This window comes from Dermochelys coriacea, chromosome 18, assembly GCF_009764565.3.
Source record: "Dermochelys coriacea isolate rDerCor1 chromosome 18, rDerCor1.pri.v4, whole genome shotgun sequence".
NCBI lineage: Eukaryota > Metazoa > Chordata > Testudines > Dermochelyidae > Dermochelys > Dermochelys coriacea.
The window spans coordinates 16548930-16574054 of NC_050085.1; the positions used below are offsets into that span (position 1 = coordinate 16548930).

At 43.8% G+C, this 25125-nt stretch overlaps 1 protein-coding gene across 1 annotated transcript in view; it reads left to right on the plus strand.

The window, feature by feature from the left end:
• The window catches only part of ATAD3A (ATPase family AAA domain containing 3A), a 62752-nt gene that overhangs the window by 5805 nt on the left and 31822 nt on the right, over positions 1 to 25125 (plus strand). Inside the window, exons 6-10 of the mRNA XM_038376973.2 lie at positions 721 to 886; positions 1766 to 1835; positions 19252 to 19407; positions 19554 to 19610; positions 21046 to 21171. Coding sequence (XP_038232901.1) covers positions 721 to 886; positions 1766 to 1835; positions 19252 to 19407; positions 19554 to 19610; positions 21046 to 21171 — 575 coding nt within the window. The remainder of the gene's footprint in view (positions 1 to 720; positions 887 to 1765; positions 1836 to 19251; positions 19408 to 19553; positions 19611 to 21045; positions 21172 to 25125) is intronic.

The window sequence follows — 25125 nt, forward strand, 5'->3', positions numbered from 1 at the left end:
CTGTTCATGGAGCTTCTGCAGCCTCACTGTCAGCGCTGCCCTAAAAAACCCTCAATCCTACAACCCTTAATTTCCAGCAACTAGCAATAATTAAAAATTGATTATTAAAAATAAAAATTGATATAAAATTTTGGAATTAGAAAAAAATAAAAATGGAGTTCTACCAACCCTGTCCATAGTCTAGTAGATTTCACTCCTGGGGGATATTTTTCTTTTAACTCTGCCTACATTGACCTTTCGCTTTCATCCCATTACTCCTAGTTGCACATCCTGGGTGTGTACATTCTTAGGTTTGTTACCATCTCCCCTTTGACCTTGAGCAGCCAATCTCTACCAGTCTGTATTCAGTTTTCTTATTCTTTTCTCTGATGTCACACTCACCCTGATTATTTTTGTTGCTCTTCTCTGAACAAATGTATTCAGTGTATTTTCTTGGTAACGTTCCCAGAACGGAATAATTCTTGGTGCACTCCTGCCTAAATATTAGAGATGACAATCTCCTTGTTCTTAGAGGGAAGATTCCTAGACTTAGCTTTCATGCTGTTGTATTGATTTGCTTCCTTTTGTGTCTTTTGGGCAGGCTGGTGGTCACTGAAATCTGTTGTCAGGTCATAAACGTCTGGACATGTAGCAAAGCTGATAATATTTACCCCCCTCCCAAAAGCTGGGTTTTGGGGATAAAGCCCAGAGTAAAATCCCACCCCCTTGTTTCTTTTAAAGCCACTGTGGAGCGGGAGATGGAGCTGCGGCACAAGAATGAGATGCTGCGTATTGAAGCGGAAGTGCGAGCCCGCGCAAAAGCTGAGCGTGAGAACGCAGATCTCATTCGGGAGCAGATCCGCCTGAAAGCTGCTGAGCATCGCCAGACGGTGTTAGATTCCCTCAAGTACGTGCAAACCAGCTGAGGGGAGTTGGTCACCTGCTACTGCCTCACATCACCCCCATCAAATGGGCTGTCTAGAACACCTTGGGGTTTGGTGGTGGGTTTTTTTTTTTTTTTTTTTTTTTTTTTTTTTTTTTTTTTGCACAAGTTTAAAGGAAAAGATTGTTATTGCTGGTGTTCCTTCATTTCCTGCCCCAGAGTAGCGTATTAAAAACTGCTGTTTCCCTATCTCTAGGTGTGATTAGGGTGGATAGTGTAGTGGAAAGGAGAACTATTGTCTAGTGGTTAGTCATGTTTTGGGTGCCAGGATGCTTGCATTCTAGTCTGAGTTCTCTAACAGACTACATGACCTTAACCTGATCATTCTGGGGGGAAATCCTGGCTCGGTGAAAATCTTTGGCAACACTCTCATTGGCTCCAGTGAAAAGAGGTTTCACCCTTAATCGCTGAGACAGTTTCCCCACCTACGAAACGAACGTAAAATTTACCTTCCTCGCAAGGGTATTGTCAGCTTTAATTCATTGACTGTTAGGAAGTCCTTTAGAATTCTTGGCTGGAAGGTATCTAGAATGGCTAAGTAACTATGAAATGTTATCATTCAACTCTAATGAAGTGAGTAAAAAATAAACATATTAGCTTTGGTCCAGAAGCTCTTCTGGATTTAATCCCATATACACCAGACGATTATAAATATATTTGCCCTGTATGTTTGGGTTCCTGGGTGAGCTCTGTTAGCTTTGACTGGTTTTGAAGAAAGTACTCCAGTTTCCCTGATGAATCTTGTAAGCTGCTTGCAATTCTGTCCTTCAAACTTTAAATCCTTCCCCCCTTTCCTGCCACTACTCCAAAGTCTCTGCTTACACTGCTGTTCTCTTTCTGCAGGACAGCGGGTACATTGTTTGGAGAAGGATTTCGTGCCTTTGTAACAGACTGGGATAAAGTTACAGCCACGGTAAGCTGTGGACATATCTTTTGGAAGATAGACAACAGTTATTTGCAAACCTGAATTTGTATTTTTTTTCTCCTTGTCCCTGGTAACATTAAAAATTCTGGGTTAGAAACTAAGAGCTGACTATCCGAGATAGACACCATCAACTCAAAACCATACTTAAGTCTGCCTCCAATTAACATGCAAGGTTATATTTATTACAAGAGTAGACAAAAATTAAAACTTCTCCCATTTACTTTGTATATGTTACAGCACTTTATGTACTGTTTCACTGTTTCTCCTGTATTCAGTTTCCCCTGCCCGTTGGTTTTTTGTGGGTCTTTCATCCAGCAACAGCAGAGAGGATAAATTTATTTTAAAAATGAGACTGTCTTTAAACCAAGAAGCTGACGAGTGTCACAAGGACAAGTAGAACATCTGATATTACTAACTCACTTTCTGAAATTGACTAGATTACAGTGACTTTTTTTGTTAGCTTTTTCATCAGTAGGAGACAACACTGACAGTTCCATCTTTCAGTAAATGCACAACACTCACTGGAATCACAGATATCGCTACTTACTTTGCTCCTTTTATTTTGTTTGGCCGAACATTGCAATTCATTTAATAGTGTTGATTAAGAACTCCAGTGCATTCTTCCTGTTCGGTTCTCACATTTAGGAAAGAGAAGAGCCTGTCTTGGTGTCTTGTCGGTGGCACTGTAATAAAATTGGAAGTGATTCTTCAGGGTGGGATGGGTTTAATCATAAATGCATTAAGGTGTACCTGCAAAGAGGAGGAACAAGTTGAGCTTATGCCCTCTTTACTCTAGGCTGGACAACAAAGCTCCAAAAGGGGGTTTTGGAGTGAAGGGAGTTTCTGCTTGTTTTTTAATGTTCAAAATATAGGCCAGGTCTAGCCTGGAAAACTAAGATGACAGAGGGGGAAAAACTGCCCTTTTCTGTCTGTCAATAACTTGAACAACAGGGCTTCCTCCTCTTCCCTTGGGACACTGCTCCTCTTTCAACCAGATCTGTGTTCAGAATCATTCTGATTCAACCTAAACATCTTTTCCTTCATTTTCTTCCCCTTAACTGAGGTTCATACAGTACTTTGGAGGGGTAATCAGCATGCATATATATATATATATATATATATATATATATATATAATAATGCATGCCAAGCATTGATCACTAGAGGCGCAGTGGGTCTTACCATTTGAGCTGCGGGTGAGAGTCATGAGAAGCTTTCTGCGTAACTAAGCAGTTTATTAAGAAGGATTTCCTTCCTGTGCATTGTACGGTATAAATACAAATTATGCCATCAAACACCTGCTAACGGTTAAACTTTCTCTCTTCTCCTTATCTTGGTTCCATTATTTTTACCAACTTCCTCTTATGAAAAAATACATAATTTTGCACTGCCCTTTAGGTTTGTTCTGCCTGCTTCTCACCTCTGCCTGTTGGTTTTATAAAACCAGGTGCAGTGTGAAAATGAATAGTGGTCTAATCCAAAAACCTACATGAGTCTTTGGATCAGGACCCACAGACCCAGTTGGGTGTGTGTCTAACACTCACTGGAGAATACTGTGGGAAGCCTTGGCTTTTACAATTGAGGATTTTTGGGCTTTTCCTCACAATGTATTTTTGATTCTGAAAAACAAACTCTTCTATTAAACCACACTGTATATCCAGCAAGACTCAGGTGAGTTATTATGCAGTACAGGCACCAAAAGAAATCAGCAGAAACTCTGCTCCCTTAGACACTAGTGAGACCAGCGCTTCCACCTGTTTGCATTCTTCAACCTTATGTGTGCACTTGGTATCTAGCAATCCAGACTCTTGAGCAAGAGATGGGGATAGAATTTACACGGTAAAGTGTGCAACCAGGTTTTGGTGGCTTTTTGAACAGATTTGGATAATCAGCGTTTTGTTGCTACAGCAGCTTGATTGGATCTGAACATGTTGCTGTCATCTGCAACCGTTCGTTGGGGCAGAAGAAAGTTCTGATGTTAGGCTGCAAGCACCCGCTTTGATTTGCCAAAGGCGAATCAGAAAAACTTAATTTAGGGAGAAAAACTTAAGAGACATTTGATTTTTATTTTCCCAGTCTAGTCTGCTGGCAGGATAGTGGCTATTGCACGTTACTTCAGTCCCTACAGTACATAGGCCTAGTTATATATCTGTAACACTAGGTGGCATTACTGACAATGGTAGAGAGCCACCTAAATGCAGTAATGTTTGCTCAGAAGCAGCTTTATGACAGCATTGCTGTTGGCAGAACAATACTGAGCAATACACGGTTTCCATTATAGTGCAGTCTAATTGCAGTGGCTTTATTACTTTGCTGATGAGAGGAGAAAAGCTCTAGGTTTAAAATTGGTAATGAACTCTTAGCCAGGGGACAAACTCTTTTCTTTAAATCTTTGCCCTAGAATTTAACAGTTTCTGATATTCTTTAATTTTAAAAATAAAAGGAATACTTGAGGCTTTTGTTAATCTAGCACTCGAGTCACGCTGGAAACATAAGGATGTGCGTGATGCTCTGGTCATCTCAGCAGTTTTCTGTGTATTTCTGTGCATTGGTGTATTTCTGTCTATTTTTCGCTACATGGCACTGCAGACACCCTCGTTAGACCCTGGGCTGCAAATCTGCAGAGAAATGTTTAAGAAGCTGTATGTTTCTGCAAATGAATTTTACCAAGCAGATTGGGTTCATTCCTGCCTTATTGTATGGCACACATTGCTACTGCTTATTTTGGAAAGTCATCTGCAATTTACATAATACCTGAACTTTCAAGAGCAGTGCTGATGTATGCAGTGCACCAGAAAGCAGAATTGAGCCCTTGATGTTGCATGCATGAAACCTGCATGGTGCAGCTTATTGTATAAGGAGTCTGCATGCTAAAGTTCCTAAGGACACTGAGTCTAAGTCCTCAGTGTATCTGCTCAAATGAATGACTAGGTGGAGCCGTTTTCCTATGAATATTACTCTTATGCCTGCCATGCAGAGTTAATTTACACACAAAATAAATCCCAAATTGTTAATCCTTACTTTTTCTGCTGTGCCTAGATATTGCAGCATGCCTGATGTACATAATAGCTTCACTAAATGAGCTTGCAGCTTCCGCAATTTCAAGAAAAAGCTGCTAGGAGCTGGTCCAAAGACGCTTGAAATTGATGGAAAGATTCCTATTTACTTCAGTGGGGTTTGGCTCAGTCTTGAAGCATTTAGCAGAGTTCCTTTGCCAAGTTTGTTGGCATTAGCAATAAAGGACCCTTTCAGACTAACAGTCTTGTAAGATGCCATTTGCTATGGTGACAATTATTTTGTCAAAGCAGAAATAATTTTAGAAGCTGAATTAATCATCAGCCATTGGTTCTGTTTACTCTTCGCATTTTACTCAGCTTGCACTGTAAGATAAGAGAGGTCAGTGTCTCTCTCTGGCTCCTGCACTAGCACCAAGTTGTCACACTTGGGGTTACACTGCCATCCGGGGGAGTGGTTAAATCCAGAAAAATAGTTTTTCACTGAAATCTTTAAAAATTGTTTGAACAGTTAATATTAAAGCACAATCACAAAACCCCTTTATTCTTAGGATTTTGGCTCTAACTTACCCAAATGCTGTTTTAAGCCTGGTTTGTGTATTTTAATGCCTTGTGAATGCTGTGAAAAGCTCACATTGGACACTTTTGCCTTACCCAGCATCTTGTCTAATGCATATTGCTTTGTATTAGCTAAGATCTGCAAAATACCAGCATTTAGATGCTGTATCTGAGGTCCAGCTACTGAGGCCCTATTAGGTTTGGCTAAAAACTTGCTGTTGTATGTTTACCTACCTGTGTTTTTTTCCTGTTTTCAAAATGTGATACATCAGTATCCCTTATAAATATGTATAAACTATACCAGTGTTCTGCTTTAGGCAGAGGTACAATTTTATGTTAACTCACCCGTTGGATAGGACAACTGTCCATCAAACATTCTTCCTTACCCAGCCCGTCAGGCCTCCACTCTCCTCTACTTTGTCCTCTAGCTAGCACAGGTAACAATAGCCGCGTAGATGGGCGGTATGGGCAATCAGTGTACAACATAAGAACGGCCCTACTGGGTCAGACCAAATGTCTGTCTAGCCCGGTATCCTGTCTTCCGGCAGTGGCCAGTGCCAGGTGCCCCCGAGGGAGTGAACAGAACAGGGAATTGTCAAGTGATCCATCCCCTGTCGCTCGTTCCCAGCTTCCCAAGTCAGCGGGGATCCTGGGTACGTACTTGGGTTGCTGGCCCATGTTGAAGCCCATTCTGCCACGTCTACACTGCTATTGTTACCAGTGCTTGCTAGATGGGCATGCCTGCCCGTGCTATGGTCACACCTTCACATGCAGTGTAGATATACCCTTCTTCTTTCCTATGGCAAGAGTGGAACAGTGAAGGCATTGTCCTCTTAAGGTCTCTTATCCAGCCCAGAGCAGAGGGGATAGCCATGTGAATGGCCACGACACCTCCAGAATGAGCATGGATTGGGCAGTCATCCGTGATGTGTCCGAAAGTTGGCACCACACCACAGTCACAGTTGGGCGATTTCCTCGCTTTCCATCTGTGGAGTAAGTATGCGCATCCTCCACGTCAGGTGCAGATACAGTTTAGAGTTGTCCATATGCTCTGCGGGGAGGAGAAGCCCGACACTTGCACAATTGGGTTGTCAATTAGATTTTTGTTTGTATCTCGGCCCTGGTTTCAGACAGTCTTCTGCAAATATCCTTATCTTGCACAAGGAGGTCTGTGGCATGAAACCAGAAGGGTTTACTTGATATTAGTCAGTGGCAATGGGAGTGTTTTAGGTCAATGGTTCTCAACCAGGGCTCCCTGGGGGTCTGTGAGCAGGCTTCAGGGGGGCTGCCAAGCAGGGCAAGCATTAGACTCACTGGGGCCCAGGGCAGAAGGCTGAAGACCCACCACATGGGGCTGAAGTCTGGGACCCTAAGCCCCACCACCCGGGGCTGAAGCCTGAGCAATGTAGCTTTGTGGCATGGGGTGCCAGGCAGTTGCCCGGCTTGCTACCCCTTAACATCGGCTCTGTTTTTTATATGCAGAAAACCAGTTATTGTGGCACAGGAGTTTTTATAGCATGTAGTGGGGAGGGGGTGCTTAGAAAGAAAAAGGCTGAGACCCCCCCCTATTTTAGGTCATGGTGGAGCGGCAGTGTGGTACTTGCCATGATCTCTATGTACTCTCTAACTGGTAGACATACACTAATGGTCATTGAACTCTGCCTCTGTAGCACTGAGTTCCGGAGGCAAGGGCTCTACATTCCTTCCCCCTGCTCCAAAGTGCAAGTTTTCTGGGTTAGTGAATTCTCACCATACCCAGTGGCCACATGGAGCAAGTCGAGTCACTGACCTAGTTCCATAGTGAACTGAAAAGACATTGGTAACCCACTTTTCCTGCCTAGCTACTCGCTAGCTCAGGAGCAGGTAGGATGCTGGATGAGATACTGCCTCCCTTCTAGTTTTTCTAGGGGAGTAGGCTCTGCCCTCTAGGGACTCTCAGCGACTCTGGGAATAACAGGAGATGCAGTACGAAAGCTGATTTTAATTTGCTATTTTAAACTACAGCTTTTTAAGGCCGCTGCGAGACATTCTACATTCTCCCTCCGAGCTCTGATGTCCTGCTTCCCTTGCACTCCTTATTCCCCCTTTTGCTGTCAAGATCTTGTGTGTCTGCCACCATTCTTCCAGCTGAAGATGACTGGGTGAGGCTCTCATTGGGGCCACTCCTAAACTGTCCAGAGAGGTCGCTGTAGAGGACCCCATGGGGATGTGCTTAGTCCCGAAGCCTGGAAGCAAGTCAAGGTTTAACTATCTCTGAAGATTTTCTTGTTTCCGTTACAATAACCGAGACTGTAAGCTTCCCATCTTACTGCTGTGTACTGGTCTTGCTGTCACTTTAGTAAATGCAGTGTCAGGGATGGGTCAGGAAGCCCTGCTTTTTGTCCGATACAGTTATGCAGAATGTTGCTCAACCATTTTACTTTCTCCCTGGAAGTCCTGGCGGCAGCATACAGTAGTGTTAATAGTGCAGCTTTAGCACAAAGCCATTGGGTGACACTTTCCATTTATGTGGGAACTGGTTGAGGAGTCTGGAAGGACTCAAGCCCCCAGACTCTTCTGTTCAGAGCCCCTCTCAGCCCTCCCCCCCCCAACCCTCCAAGCCCCTGTGTATGTTTATTCATGCTAAGGATTTTGCTCATGCTAAAGTTGACCTTGAAACAAAATCGGTGGAGTCACCTGTTGAAGAAATTCCTACTTAACATTTGTTACGACCTTTTGAATGAATTTTTACAGAAACTTTTTTGAGGCCATATTTTCCTTTCCATCACAGAGCCGCAAGCCTGTCAAGCGCTTGAAGCCCATTGCATTTTCTGGAATAAATTGTGGCTTAAAGCTGCACAGTGCCATTTACACAGCATGAATGCAGGGCAGCCTGTTGCCATGAAGTTTCCTCTTTAGAATGTTACAAACTGAGCAACACATCCCGATTTGTAATTTTGAGAAGATATTTTTAGTAGCCCAGCTTGTTATAATGGACATCTTTCTTGAAAGCCATTTCCACCGTCTGTTCCTCCCTCCAGTTTTGTACATAGAGGCTCCTGCGTGGGCTGGTACAAAGGGGACATTGCAAAGCCCACCCCAGTGAAAGGGAGACCTGCTTTGAGTGAATCCCTTTGTAGAATGTAGGCTGTACCTGGGGCATCTGAAACCTGCAGATCATTTTTAAACTTACTGTCTGGTGCTTTCAGCTCCACAAATTCCCGATCCAGATACCTCTGCTTTGTTGCAGCCTTTGTACAAAATAACAAGCTCTTATGTTGTGAACTTGGAGTTTTAAGCTAAACTTTGTATTTCCTCTCAAGCACTCACACCTGTATTTTCTGCCACTTGGAAATCTATGGGAGCAGGATCTGGGGAGTCGGGGTGGGAGAGAGAATTAACCTATCTTCTATCTCATTTTCCCTGACCTAACCCTATGTTCTCAGGCCTACTGGCTACCTGCCCCCTCCTTATGTGCAATCCCAATGGTTCTACTCAGCTGATTGATGCAGGGTATTGTCAGAGGGGATCTCTGTTCTGGAATTCACTTTCCCTGCAGGTCCAAGAGAGCAAGATGCTTCTTTTTGGGTTCGCAAAAAGAAAAGGAGTACTTGTGGCACCTTGGAGACTAACAAATTTATTAGAGCATAAGCTTTCGTGATGAAGTGAGCTGTAGCTAACAAAAGCTTATGCTCTAATAAATTTGTTAGTCTCTAAGGTGCCACAAGTACTCCTTTTCTTTTTGCGAATACAGACTAACACGGCTGCTACTCTGAAACCTGTTTTTGGGTTGTGTCACTTACTCAGGCCTTTGTGAAGCATTTGGATACCATGGTGACAGAGACATTATAAGAACCTGAATAGAATTGGAGGGGTTGGATTTAATGAGTGGGAATGTGGGAGCCTGGACTGATGATTTGAGATTTTTGTGGGTTTGGGTTTTTTATTTTATCTGTCCATCCCAAAGCTGTGGTGGTGCATATCTTATATTGCAGATGTGTAATGGTGAAATTCAAGTCTGATATCTCTCTGGCAGGTCATCTTTTAATTTTTGCACCCTATAATAGTGACTTAACCCAGTTCTGTGATACACTAATATTAATTGCCATGTTTCAAAACGGAAGATCTGTGCCCGAGGTCACATGTTATGGTCTAGATACTGGTTGTGGGTGGAGTATTGTTACAGAGGTGTTGCTGGAAAAGGCAATGGGTTTTTTGCCTTTCCTTGTGGATTCCTTCCAACACATAGATACATTGAATGCTGAGGTCTTCCTGCTATTTTATGAATCTGAGGTTATTTTGAGCCCTCCAGGCCTGTTACCGCACAATTAAAGTGAGTAAAATTAAATGGTGTTCATATTCTATTTGTCCTTGAGCCCTTGGTTTGACCTTGTCATTCTCTTTGAGAAGAAGTAGTGTGTTTGCTGGTTCTAAAAGCAATTGCTGCATCCTGCTTCTTTTTTTCCTCTAGCTGGAGCTGCTGATTGGTTTGAATCACCAGCATCTGGCTATAAGTTAAACATCAAGCTAATTACTCTGTAAACTAATTGTGCTGTTGGGTTCTGGGGCACAGAGCTTGTTAAGTTTTTTTTTTTTTGTTTGTTTGTTTGTTTTCTGGTGTTTTGCAGAACTGCCCTTTTCCGCCTGCCTGTTCTCCAAACATCTTTCTTTTCAAAGTTAAAGCAGTAACTTTTTAAGAACATCAGAATGGTTTGACCCAGTATGGCCAATGTTCCATCTAGCCCAGTATCTAGTATTCCAGTAGTGGCCAATGCCAGATGTTTCAGAGGGAATGAACAGAACAGGGCAATTTATTCAGTGATCCATACCCTGTCATTCAATCGCAGCTTCTGGCAGTCAGGATTAGGGACACCCAGAGCATAGAGTTGCATCCCTGACCATTGTGGCTCATAGCCATTGATGAACCTATCCTCCATGAAATTATTTAATTCTTTTTTGAACCCAATTATACTTTTGGCCTTCACAACATCCCCTGGCAATGAGTTCCATGGTTGACTGTGCGTTGTGTGAAGAAGTACTTCCTTATGTTTGTTTTAAACCTGCTGCCTGTTAATTTCAGTGGGTGACCCCTGATTCGTGTGTTATGTGAAGGGGTAAATAACACTTCCTTATTCACTTTTTCCACACCATTCATGATTTTGTAGACCTCCATCATATCGCCCCTTAGTAGTCTCTTTTCGAAGCTAAACAATCCCAGTCTTTGTAATCTTTTCTCGTATGGAAGCTGCTCCATAGCCCTAAACCATTTTTGTTGCCCATTTTCTGTAATTTTTCCAATTCTAACATCTTTTCAGAGATGGGGCAACCAGAACTGCGTGCAGTAGTCCAGGTGTGGGCGTACCATGGATTTATATAGTGGCATTATGATATTTTCTATCCCTTTCCTAATAGTTCCTAACATGGTTAGCTTTTTGTCTGCCACTGCATGTTGAGCAGATGTTTTCAGAGAACTATCAATGATGAATCCAAAATCTTTGAGTGGTAACAGCTAATTTAGACTCTCATCATTTTGTATGTATAGTTTTGATTGTTTTCCAGCATGCATTACTTTGCACTTATCAGCACTGAATTTCGTCTGCCATTTTGTTGCCCTGTCGCCCAGTTTTGGGAGATCCTTTTGTAGCTCTTCATCATCAGCATTGGACTTAACTGTCTTGAGTAATTTTGCGTCCTCTGCAAACTGTGCCACGTCACTGTTTACCCCTTTTTCCAGATCATTTATGAATATGTTGAACAGCACTGGTCCAGTACAGATCCTTTACGGACCCTGCTATTTACCTCTCTCCATTGCGAAAACTGACAGTTTGTTCTTACCCTTTGTTTCCTATCTTTTAACTAGTTTCTGATCCATGAGAGGACATTCCCTCTTATCCCAGGACTGCTTACTCTGCATAAGAGCCTTTGGAGAGGGACCTTGTCGAAGTACACTGTATCCACTGGATCACCCTTGTCCACATCTCTTTTTGACATCCTCAAGAATTCTGACAGATAGTTAAGGCATGATTTCCCTCTACAAAAGTCATGTTGACTCTTCCCCCAACATATCACGTTCAACTATGTGTCTTATAATTCTCTTCTTAACTGTAGTTTTAACCAGTTTGCTTGGTACTGAAATTAGGCTCACTGGCTTGTAATTGCCAGGATTGCCTCTGGAGCCTTTTTTAAAAATCAGTGTTACATTAACTATCTGCCAACCATCTGGTACAGAGTCTGATTGAAGCGATAGGTTATGTACTTCAGTTAATAGTTCTGCAATTTCATTCTCAGTTCCTTCAGAACTCTTGGGTGAATACCATCTGGTCCTGGTGACTTATTGCTGTTCATTTTAGCCCAAATCCTCCTGTGTTAATACCTCAATTTGGAACAGTTCCTCAGATTTGTCACCTAAAGAGAATGGATCAGGTGTAGGTATCTTCCCTCATCCTCTGCAGTGAAGACTGATGCAAAGAATTCATTTTGCTTTTCTGCAGCGACCTTAGAATCATAGAATATCAGGGTTGGAAGGGACCTCAGGAGGTCATCTAGTCCAACCCCCTGCTCAAAGCAGGATCAATCCCCAATTTTTGCCCCAGATCCCTAAATGGCCCCCTCAACGATTGAACTCACAAGCCTGGGTTTAGCAGGCCAATGCTCAAACCACTGAGCTATCCCTCCCCCGCCCCCTTGTTTTCCTTGAGTGCTTCTTCAGCACCTCAATCGTCCGGTGGCCCGTTTGTCAGTCTTTCTGCTTCTGGTGCACTTTTTAAAATAAATAAATAAATAAAATTTGCTGTTTGTGTGCCTTTTGCCTTAAGGTGAGCTGTTCCTAAAATACACAATGTAATGGTGATTAATGTTCTGCTTGCATAGTCTCTTCCAGTCCAGAGTACTTCACAGATTATATGCATAGCAGGTGGCAACCCCTACTTCACACCATACTATCTAACTATGGAAAGGGAAGGGAATTCTGGCCAGGGACACTGAGCCAAACCCCAGCTCTTACAAAAAGGGCCATGGAACCGTTACTGTCTGTCCAGGCATGTGCACGCTGTCTCCTCTCCCTCTCCTCTGTGACACTCACTTTACCTACCTCAACAGGATGAAGTGCAGTCAACTCTCTGGAGAGATGAGCCTTCAAGGTCTCTTTTAACCAGCAGTGCTCTGTAGTAATTTAGAAGGAAAAAGGCAGATCCAACATGCAACCCCACAGTATTGTCTACTGCATAGATCAGGAAACTTTGAGATCTGGTTTCTATTTCTAACTGGGCCACTGACTCCATATTATGGTTTATCTCCATGAAAGAGGGACAGTAGCCATCTTTGCAGAGGGCTTTGAGGCCTGAAACGTGATCAGAGTGTCAAATCGTAATAATCTGGTGGAGAGTTCTTAGTTAATCTTTAATGTTAACTCTTAATTTGGCGACCTTTAGATACTTTGGAATGATTCCTGTTCAAGGCGCAGCATTGGCAGCCCAAAGACTGTGTGCAATGTGGCAGAATTTCCATTTGCTGTAATTAACAGTGAATATGATTTTCCAGGGAGAAGATCCTGCACGTGTCATGGCAGATGGAATTTGGGGGCAGAGCAACTGTTGGGGCTTACGTGGCAAGTGAATGCCAAACAACGTGGCCTAAATAAAGGGTTTTGGAAGCCATCAAGTGCTTTCTGTCTCTGGAAACAAGGAGACATGCCCATACACATTGAAGACTTGTTTGAAGTCTTGCTGTTCTAATCCATCCCACTTTGAAGCATTATTCTTAGCAACGTATCAGAATGTCCTTCGTTTTGTTGGAAAGGCAGCGTGCCTTACTCTGTCTGACAGGCAGCTAGTGCAAAGTAGCTTCCTGCAGGGTTGCTTGGTTTAGTACAAGTTAACCTCAGGATTATTGAACTGGACACCAGCTGTAACCTGAGGGGAAATCTCTGGGCTTTCTGCTTCACTTATTGATGGGGATATTTTGTGTCCTGTGCTTTCTGAAAGCTGTAGTTTTTAACGTGGTGATTATAATTTATAAGGTGGTTTCAGTTTTGAAGCTAGTCTTGGGTTTTGAATGGCTGTTTTTCTGTCTGCTGTGCATGATCCAATCTGTTCATCCCCCACCTCCAGCCAGGTTTGGTCTCTGCCAATCCCTGTTTGCAGCTGGAGGCTGAGCCTTTGCTGCCATCATATCAGTTCCCTTCTCATCTTCCACTCACTCACTCCTTTTTAAAATGCAGATCACAGACAACTTCTGTTGCAGTTCCCCATACTGACACTTATGAGTCCCCAGGCCACCTGTATCTTCAGCCCCATCTACTCATGTCTAGTTGTAACACGTCCGTGTTTTGATGCTGTGCTCTCTGAAACGGTTGTATCCCTGATGCATTGTGATACACATTCTCTAATTCCATGCACTGCTTCAGCTGATCATGTTTGCAGATTCCATGACCTTTTCAGGGAAGGTGGGAGTGGATGTATTTGAACTGTTACCATGCAAAAATTCCCCCTCCTATTTTCATGCTTGCTTCTACCAAGCCTGTTCTTTTAAATCGGATGTTTAATATTAAATATGGGAGTAGCCTGCAGAAACAGAATTTTAAGTTTTCTCCACATTCATGACCATGGACAGTTATTCCCTGTACCACCGCCACCTTCTGACTGTAGGTGCTGTAATGGCCCCATTCTAGTTAGGGTCTATGTAGGTTGAATGTAGAACTACATTCTATACAGTCTCAACCTCACCTCAGCCTTTCTTATTTCAACCAAACTAACACTGACGTCAACGAGTGGGTCTCCCAGCAAGAATAGGCAGCTAATTTGAATCAGGCCCTAAGCAGACTGGGCTGCTGAGGATGAAATGAATGTGATGCAGAGAAAATGGCCATTTCGGTTATATTAGGGCTGTCAGAGGAGGCTGCCTGATGAACCACAGCTGTAAACTTTCTTCCACTGACTTTGAAATGGTATCTTGACAGATTCCTATGAGTTGAGATCCCTGAGCTTTTCAGTGTAGAGAGCACATCCCATATTTACAGACAGTGGTATGTGTCTCCTGCCTAGAACTAAGGGAAGTGTTCTTGATCTAAACTGACTGTTGCAGAGAGAATGAGGGTAGCCTTCAGACACTGGTTAAACAGAGCTCAGAGACACTGTACTGGAGCCTGAATCAGAGTTTCTCTGGATGTAATGCTTCTGCTGAAACACTCTCAGACCAACCATCCCCATTTCCCTGTACTCCTGAAAAATGCCCTGATAAGACTATTATAAGCAGAAGCCCCTGAGCCACGAGAGAGAAAATGCTGCTGTGAATACCCCTAGCAGGTCTAATGTTCATTTTGGATGCATTTCCCCAGAATTCTTAGATGCCAAAGATAAATGGAGTGTAGCAGGGCTGCCTATATTCTTCATTTACAGTCTTTGATATGAAAAAGCGAATAGACACTTTAAGTCAGCTCAGAATAATATTTAGAGCTTCCTGTCCTTTCTGAAATAAGAGCAGCATTAGAGTTGTAGATAAACAACCCTGTGATACCAAGACTTTCCAATGTCTGTTAACCACAAAGGAAATTGTCTTGATTATCTGAAACTACTGTCCTAGGTAATTTGATTCCTCCTCCCCACACACACACACGCTATTGCATTTGGATAATCAAGGTGGTACTGTATTGGGTTTTCAGCCCTCTTCATGTATGCAGTCGCCCTTCCTAAAAAGGTTTCAGTATTCTGTACAGAATGCTATGCTAATACTGCTTCAGTTTGCATGATTTTACTGTAGTGTGTTTATAATGGATTATGTTTATAAGGGTCATTAGACCGAACAGCTCTAGTGGCAAGCGTAATCGCAGCTCGCTGATATGCAGCACCGCATGGTAATGTGGATATAGATTCGTGCTACTGAGCAGTAATAGCCGTAGATGAGTGTGTCTTGCAGTTTAGTATTGGGAGCTGTACTATGTTAAGTGTGATAGGGCTGGAGTGAAAATCTAAAGGGCTCTCACTGAATGAATCCATGTAATCAGGTAACCACAATGCTTATGTTTTGGGGTAAAAAAATTTTCTGGTCATTGGGCCAAAATGAGAACGGGGCAAGATGAGGTTCTTCCTCTCCCCCGCCTCAGTGGCACTCACTTTATCTACCTCAATAGCCTCCAGACAAAATCATATGGTTCTCTCCGAAGGGATGCTGCACACAACACACCTGTCCACGTCAGGACATTGTTTTTACCGTCTCTCTGATTAATTCTGTCCCTTCATTTTTATAACACCTCTGTATTAGCCTTTCTGTTCAGAGTCCATTAATAGTCAGATTAGTAACAGCGATACCAAAAGGGCTTTGAGCCATTATTGATTGTAAACCCTCAGGTTGCTCTTTACTTATATGGCATTTACAGTCCAGTTAGTGTAAAAGTTCTAGCTGGTGTTAGCTAGGGACTTTAGCACCTCCCAGATTTATATGTTCTATAGAGATGAGGAGTCTGGTCCTGTTGGCAAGGAAGCTTCAAACAGAGCAGCCCTAAGAAGGGCATGCAGCTAATATGTAACTTTCTAGCTCCTTGCCTTTTTTCTTTGCACCCTTTTTTCCTGAATTGTTGGTATCTCCCATCATATTTTATGTGCTATCTCTGACCTCATTTTGATGGGTGAATTGCTTGTGTATATTCATCTGAAAACAAATGCCCTTAGCTCTCAGTAGCAAGCAGAATTCAGACCTTTGTCTTAGCATCTTCATCCCAACAAGTAGTTTCTTGTATGGGTGGGGAGCCACCAATACAGCACACGGTTAAATTCTTGTACAGAGGAGACTTTAAAATAACTCACTCCATGGTATAGTAATGCTGCCATGCTCTAGAGTGCTGGGACCTAAAGCTTGCCCTAAGGGAAATACTCGTTTGACCAGGTTTGGTTTGAAAAGGTTCATCTCTGAAATTATAGGAGTGCAGAAGAATTATTAGCCTTGTGGTTGTATGATGGTGGATATTTCTGCCTTCCCAAAATTCCTGTGCAGTTTTGGTTGGATACACTGTTCATCTCCTACCCTTTTGTTTCATGTTACTAGGCCCCGATATATGGTTCCACCCCTAGGTAGCTGCATTTCAGTGGAGGGTGAAGTGATTTGTGTATGTGGGTCAAGATTTTCAAAAATGACTTTGATTTTTGGGTGCCTAACTTGAAGCATTTTAAAGGGGCCAGATTTTCAGACTGTACGGTCAGCATTTCCTGAAAGTCAGGCCATTTTAAGGAGAATCATAGACGACACTCAGAACCGTAGTTAAAACAACTAAGGATTCTGTTGGCTGGACAATCATTGTTCCCTCATGCAGTAATGCTCCAGGAACACCATGGGGCTGTGACTCTCTTTTCCCAGATTGGTCCGTAAGTGAGTAATTTAAGAAGACTTTAAAATCTAGAAATAGGGCTAGCTTTCTGCAGCACAACCCTGACTGCCTTCCTCTCCCCCTTTGTGCCACATTGGTACCTGTGGTGTTTGGAATTTGGCGTTTTTCCTGTTCAAAGCATTTTGCTGCACAGTGACTAGTGGGGTTTTCTCTGCACTCAATTCATGTAGTAATTATTGGTTTTAAGAGTTCAGCTGGACACTAAAACGGCTGTTGAAGGAAGTTTTATTTACAGGCTGCTTGTCAAAGCAGCTGCTGATGTTGTTTAAACAGCCTATGGGCAGCTCACCTTATTGAGTGAAGCTTTCTTCCTGGCAGCTTTCCTGCTGAAGGCAATTCAGTCCTAATTAAAGCTTGTTTCATTTAGAGAAAATAAAACCAAGTTGGTTGGAAGAGGGATTGGTTTGCAGAGATGGGGAGGGTGAAGCAGGCACCACTTCTCCATCTTGTTTGCCCCCTCATGCCTCCCTGGACTGTTGCCAAAGGGTACTGGGATTAAAGGTAAAATGCAGAGCCTTCAGTGTTCTATCACTAAGGGCTGTGTGGCTTTGGCACAGTAGTTTACAGGTTGTTGTAAAGACTTGGGGTTAAAGATTTGTATAGCAAATTCGGAACAGGCCAATAATCAGCTCTTGACCCTGGCTGCTTGAATGCATAAGCAGAGTACCTCTGCATCTAAGGATAAAGGAGATGCTCCAACCCCCACCCTTTGAAAGGAAAGGAATGGAAGAAGGGGAAGAATTTTTGTGACCATCCCAAAATTATTTTACAGGGGCAATAAGGGAGAGGTGCACAAGCTAACCCAGCAACCATAGTCTGCAGCTGTACCTTCACTTAGTTCAGCATGCAATGATTCAGAATTGTGACTGTGGTAAAGAGACATTAAATTTGGCATTTCCTTGCTTACCTGCTTCTGGTATGATTTCAAGCCATATCTGCTCCCTTCACTGACAGGTTTTTCTCCTGGCAACCGCTCTGGGTAATCCTGCTCACATGAGGGAACAGCATGGTGTTGGCCCATGCATAACTGAGGGGCTGCTAAATAGCAGAGGAGGTTGGGGCACTTGGGCTTTTCCCCTTTGTTTCCTTAAATTGGATTTTTCTTAACTTGAAAACTGGGAGCCTTATCTCTAACATGCCTTTTGGAAAGCTCAGTTTGAGCTTCTGGGAACTGTCCTCTTAGACTAGACAGCTCTTCAATTGCCACCAAAGCAGTACCAATCAAAGACCAACAGCAGAGTCTGGTGTGCCGATGGGATACTTCAGATTGTTTATCCAACGGTATTTTAACTAAAGTGCTGAAATATTAAAGCACCTTCCTTTCCTGAGAGTTCTGTTAGGAATAGCACAAGTCAAGGATTTTTTTTCCAGCTGACTAAGCTGCCCTTGTGCCACTAGCAAACATTCACTCATCTTTAACCTTGTTTTGTTTTCTTTAACCAAATTTTCCACCATCGGTATGAAGCACTCTGTGAAAGAGCCAAGCTTTGAAGCTGGGCGCGACTGTCCCTTTGGTCAAGGGAAGTTACTGCCAATTGGAGCCTGTCATTCTTGAATTTACTCTTTCACAGCTGTCCTCAGAGTTTCTCATGTAGAAATCCTTCTAAAGGGATTAAAGGGACTTGCTCAGGTTTGTTTTTTTTTTTTAAATCCTCTTGTATTGCAATTAACATTCTAAATTACTGAAACTGGGTGCTGTAATATTTTCAAAATGTGTTAGGTGGAACAAATGAAGGGCACATTCACTGGCCTGAAGAGCTTGCAGTCCAGTGCACTCTTACGTTGCGCAATGGAGAAAGACAGGTCTGTTTCTTTTCTGTTTATAGTGAGTTTCTAACACTTGCGATATGTGCAAACCCTACAGGTGATCTAAGAGAACATCAGAGCGCGCTTTTATGGAAACGGTTCTGTTGGTCTTCAGGTTTTGTGGATGCTTGTTTTTCAGTTAAACCTGCATGTGGGGCCAGATTTGACCTAGATTATTAATTGGTGGTTTTCTGATGATCAAGGATGCCCCTGTCATTAACTAAAAGGAGGGACCAGAAAGGTACATTACCACTGAAAAATCCCTTCTTAATACAGAGCAATCACAAACTGGTAGTTATTAGAGGTACACTTTACTTTCTGTACCCTAGCAAGTAAATATGAAATGGATCAGCAGTCTACCATTAAAAGAATACACAAAGATAAACACAATTAGCAACTAATGCAGCTTGAGGATGCATTTAATTTTCAGTTTCATCAAAATTCTTCAAAATTTTGATTAACAAAGTCAGAAACAAAACAGATTATTTTGCATCTTCCTCCATTATAACACTGTTCTGTTTACAGTGTGAGATGCTTTAACACCCTTCCACCAGGATGCTGGTGGACAAGCCCTCCATACAGCCTGGAGTGTGTCCTGCCAATAGGAGAGTGCTGCGGACTCCAGCTTGTCTTGCAAAGGAAGTTGATCAGAATCCTCCCCTCTTCTCCAGGTGGCAGGTCTGACCCTGCTGGCAGTGGGGATTTACACGGCCAAGAACGCTACTGGGGTTGCAGGGCGATACATAGAAGCTCGTCTGGGCAAGCCCTCCCTGGTGAGAGAGACCTCACGCATTACAGTGCTGGAGGCACTCAAGCATCCCATCAAGGTAAATACCTTCTTTCCTTTGACTCGCTGTTAGCTGGGACGCAGCTTGTGCAAGTCCTGCTCTAGGGGTCTGGCAGTGAGATATCGAGAACTCCACGCTTAGTGCTCATATTTTCATAATGTGTTTTTTAATGAATTTCTCCTCAGGTTGGCAAGCGTCTTACCAGCAAGGCTCAAGATGCTCTTGAAGGAGTTGTTCTCAGTGTGAGTACAGGCTTTTGCTATCTCAAACCATCCAGGATCTTGGTGTCTAAGTATCAAAGGTTCTCTCCTTGCTTTCATTTTAAATTTTGTTACAGTTCAGTAATACTGGAAATGTAGCACTCTTGGGGCACCTGGAGTGTAAATAAGCTTCCATGTTCAGTGTGAAACGCATTAAACACCCTGTCAACCTTTGATCCCTCTGTACAGAGCAGTTGGAAGTCTTAGGTCAGCGTGATTTTTCTCCTTAGTCAGCATGTTAATCTGGCAATTCTGTCCAAATTCTACATGTCGTCTCTAATCTGTGAACTGTTACTGCTCTGACCTCCACAGTTAGGCCAGAGAACTAAGGAACATATGCCTTTGACTTTGAATACCATCTGAATGGCTATCAATCCACTCATCAGAACTGATTTTGCACATTTGTTTCTGAATTTCATTCCTTAATATCAGGTGAATTAAAGAGCATTTTTTAGAGATTGTTACCCCAAAAAAAGTGTCTAGGAATATCTGCCTCTGTATTTCTCAGAATGTAAGAATATGTATAAGAAAAGCATTCACTCCCACTTACATGGAAGGTTTATTACTATCAATAGTTCTGCTTCTAACTTGGCTTGTTACATACCTTCCCCTTCTTGTCCCTTTTTGTAGGTAGTTCATGGAAAATAAGCTCCTAGAACAGGGGTGGCCAACCTGAGCCTGAGAAGGACTCGGAATTTATCAATGTACGTTGCCAAAGAGCCACAGTAATATGTCAGCAGCCCCCTATCAGCTCCTCCCCACCCCCACGCTCCCAGTGCCTCCCACGCACTGGCAGTCCTGCCGATCAGCACCTCCCGCTCCCTCCCCACACCTCCCGATCAGCTGTTTCACGGCGTGCAGGAGGCTCTGGGGTGCGGGGGGAGGAGCAAGGGCATGGCAGGCTCAGGGGAGGGGGCAGGAAGGGTTGGAGTGGGGGCAGGGCCTGGGGCAGAGCCGGGGGTTGAGCAGTGAGCACCCCCTGGCACGTTGGAAAGTTGGTGCCTGTAGCTCCAGCCCCGGAGTCGGTACCTGTACAAGGAGCCACATATGGCTCCAGAGCCACAGGTTGGCCACCCCGTCCTAGAGCATCCATGGTAGGGTAGATTCTGAAATGTTCTTATCCATTTTCAGTCCCAAAAATTATTCTTCTTAGCTAAAGCTTTGCTCATTGTGGCTTGAATTTGAAGTAATTATAACTTGAAATACAATAATCCTGAAGCAGAAGGAGGAACTACTCAAGTCCAAGCCAATAAGCTGCAGGAATTCAGGCTAAGAACTCATCAGAACCGAGACTCCAACCCTGCTCTCTGCAGACAGTACTGATAGCCATCTGCCTATACCAGTGTGTGAAGCATGGGCATCTCTGGGTATCAGATGTATTGTCTGTTTCCCAAACTTCACTTTTCTCCCCTTGCAGCCCAAGCTGGAGGAGCGTGTGAGAGACATTGCCATAGCAACAAGAAATACAAGAACGAACAAAAGTTTGTACAGGAATATCCTTATGTACGGCCCACCTGGTACTGGGAAGACTCTCTTTGCCAAGGTAAGACCCTGCCACTATTTTGACAGCCCAGCTGTTGTGGGTTTTCAAGGAGTACCCTACAATGTTACAACTATATATCTCTCTGGGCTGCAAGCAACTGCTGTAGCTTTGCCGAGCGTGTGTGTGTGTAGAGTGGGGTTCTGAGGTGCTGAGGGAGGAAGAAGGGGCATCCACCTTGTACCGTTCTGCTCTGTGCTCCAGGTTAGACAGTCCAGTGACTTGAATTCTAGATTTCAGCCTAGAGAGAGAAACTGTCCCCTCTGGATTGGCTGATGGCATGAAACAGCCTCTGTGCGCCACTTGGCAGACATGACTTGTGAAATGCCAACGCCAGCCCTGGTATCTCATTTCCACCTCTGTTAATCATATTTGACTCCTAAACGAGCTATCCTGTTGCTTATTAACTCATATGGGGAGGGAGCAGGAGGGCTGGATAAGTAAGCATTGTTCTGTCTGCCCTATCAGTGTGCTGCTCTCTGATTTAGTCTGGATTTGACTCTGACAAACAGCACACAACTTTCACGCAGCAGTTCTGAGAGGTGGAAAGGCCCGTTTAATTCAGATAATGGATTTCACTTTTGCTCTCGAAGCCCCAGAACAAGCTTTCTCCCAACCCTGATAGCTGTTGGCTTATGACCCAATGCAGGAAGATTTAGATACCTTCAAAACTTTTTGAATGTGTTTATTCTAATTCAGGATATTCTTATCCATATAAACATCCAGTCCTTCCTGAATCCTGCTATGCTCTTGGGCTCAGTGATCTCTTGTGGCAATGAATTCCACAGGTCAGTCGTGGTGTGAAAAAATCATTCCTTTTCAATCTTGAATTTGCCACCTTTTTTCATTGACTATCCCTGTGTTCTTGCATTAAGAGCATCCATGTTGTTGTGAAAAGCATTGTATGGGTCATGGAGACTGAATTAGCATCTTGTCTCTCGAGGCTAGCCCTCAGGTTTGGAGTTGATGTATTGATGGAAAAGAGATGTTATGGCTTGAACTGTCTCCACCCTTGCTGAACGGGTGTTTGTAGAAATAAAAGCTTTCAAGGATTCCTTCCTTCAAAGAACACCTTTCACAAGCATTGCATTTAGTTGCAGGGAGAGACGGCATTATCGCAGCTGGAGCTGTGCTTTCCTTAGCCTTTTACACCACCAGATAGTCCATTACTCCTGTTTGGATCGTCTGTCTCTCTTGAATAACGGTGGTGGCACACAGTATGTTGTATGGCACTGAATCTACACCCGGCTGCCAGCCAGAATTCACCAGCACCTGGGTGCAAAGACCCCATGCACTTACTCATTCCTTGGTCTTTAGGCAGCGGTGTGGAGCACAGCTGACATTCAGGTCTTACACAGGCGTGCTACAACTAAAGTACGGGTGGGTAACTACTGAGTGGGGGAGCTACGGCACAGGAATTGTAAACCTTCCTCAATAGCAAAATGAGATGCTGCCAGTACCATAGGAAACTCGCTACTCTTAGAATTCATCTCTTTATCTGAACATCATTGGTGTAAAGTCTAATTATGGATCAGCTGACTTGACCTCTGAGAAGAACAAGTGTGTAGAACAGACATGACTCTAGTGTAAAGGGACATTATTTAACAATTTGATGGGAGAAAAACATCAGTTTCTTGTGATCTACTCTAAGGAAATATGTCCTGCTCTTGTAGGTCTCTTGTCATCCCACGCTCCAGTGCTCCCATGAATGGGAGGTGGGGAGAGAAGTCTGCACTCCACCTTGAGGGTCACATCCCCATTACGTCCTCTTGCATATTTTTTTCGAGCAAGTGTGTATGGCAATGCACGCTCTCAGGCAGCGCTTGTACTCGGGGAGACACCATCCCTGGGAATTCAGTGCCCCCTTGTGCTTTCCTGTACTTAAAAAATTGGTGGACAAATAAGGGAAGTCAGAGGACTCTGCAGGCTACTGAACTCTCAGGGCTGCTGCTTCCGTTGTAGAAACGTGCTCTCCAAACCAGATCTGGTAGCAGTGTGGAATCATGCCTAGATTTTGTAATTTTTAAAATGTGCATATTTTTTCCCTGTTCGGATACAATTCTTAAGGTATTAAATGAGTCTTCTAGTTTCAGTGTCCTGTAATTTTGGTCACCTTATTCTCCCCAACAAGAATGGAAGGTGCTGGTCATTTAAGATGGCTGTCCTTGAAAAGTGCAAGGTAATTAGCCCTTGACACGGAAGTCCGCTCTCCACAGAACAGCCCAACCAGCAGCAGTGAACATTTGCCCACACATGCATCCGACGAAGTGGGTATTCACCCAAGAAAGCTTATGCTCCAATACGTCTGTTAGTCTATAAGGTGCCACAGGACTCTCTGCCACTTTTACAGATCCTGACTAACACGGCTACCCCTCTGATACTTGACTGCCTCATTGAATTCCTTCAATCCTGGCTTCTAGGGGCCACTGGATTTCTGTTTCCATAGCCCATTTGTTCACTGGCCAGTTGTAGTGGCATGGATGGCTTTTGTGATGTGACTACCAATCCACCAGGAAAGCAGCTGAAAACCACCAACTTGTCCCGCAGCATCAATGTTCAGATAGGCTTTAACCGAAAACAAAGCAGCTAAATGGACTCGGTCTTCAGTGAACAATAAAAGATGCAGCGTGGAGCAACGTGACAGGGTTTTCTGCTTCCTGCAGTGTAGGGCTCTATGGGTCAACAGTTTAAGTAGCTGTGCTGGATGGCAGGCTGTAAACGCTGTGAATGTGGCTCTGAGCTCCCAGCACTGTCAGCCTGATTCTGAACACTTTTTTAACATTTTTGGCAGCAGGAGCTGGGTGATTTTAATGGACAAAGCAAAGCCTTTTTTCCCCTGCCTCCTGCCACCCAGGAATTAATTGGGCCGGTTCAGCTGAGCATGTTTCACTGGAGATGGGAAGGTGTTAATGGCATACATAGCGATAGCTGTCACATCCGTGCACAAACTGGCTTGTTCACTTTGACCTTCAGACAACTTCCCTCTAGATGATTCGGCAGAACTGGGCAGCAAGGACTGCGCTGGCGATTTGAGTTCTCTTCTCAGTCCAGCCTGCTGGCCCTGGCAGGGCTCCATCAAGCTGCTTCTTGCCACCACCTCCTGATAGGGGGCTGGGGGAGGAAGAGGCTCTCTACTGTTCTACTCCTTTCCTGCGCTCACCTGAGGCCAGAGTTGTGTGTGGAACAGACGGTCGCTCATGCTTACGCCTCCTGCAAAATGTTTATTGTGACAAAGTTCCTGTGTGTTGGGACAGATTGAACTCTCGACCAAGCCCTCTACGGCTCTCAGACACGGGCAGTTGCAGGCTAATTCCCCACTGGCATCTTATAGTCAGGTAGAGGGGATGTTTAAACTGGGAGTTAACGTCATTGTCTTTAAATCGCGAGTTGAGGACTTCGGTAATTCAGCCAGAGCTTAGGGGTCTATGTCAGGAGTGGGTGGGTGACGTTCTGTGGCCTGGAATGTGAAAGAGGTCAGACTTAGATGATCATGATGGTCCCTTCTGGCTTTAAAGTCTATTGATCCAAAGCTGGGGGGATGAAGGGAGGTTCTCCTGGTGCTATAATTCCACCCTGTGACGATACAGCGTCCTCAGCAGCTCCAGTTGGCGTGAAGCCGTGCTCTATAAGCGCCGTCTCTTATCCAGCCTGCCTGATGGATCAGCTGGTACTGTGCACAAGCACAGCAGATTTGCTTACTTTCAGGCTTGCAGGAAACATTCCTGGCCCACTCCAAAGGCTTCTTTATGAAACCCTTCACTTGGCAGTCACCAGACTCATGACTTGAGTCAGGCTTTAAAAACAGCCTCCAAAAGGGAAGGAAAAGTTCCATAATTTAGGCTGAATGCCAGAGAAGTTAAATAATCATCAACAATCCAGGTTTTTAACTCCATCAGCAAATAGAGAAATGCAGAGCTTCGTCCTTGTTGTTTGTATCACTCTAACCCCTAAAAGACC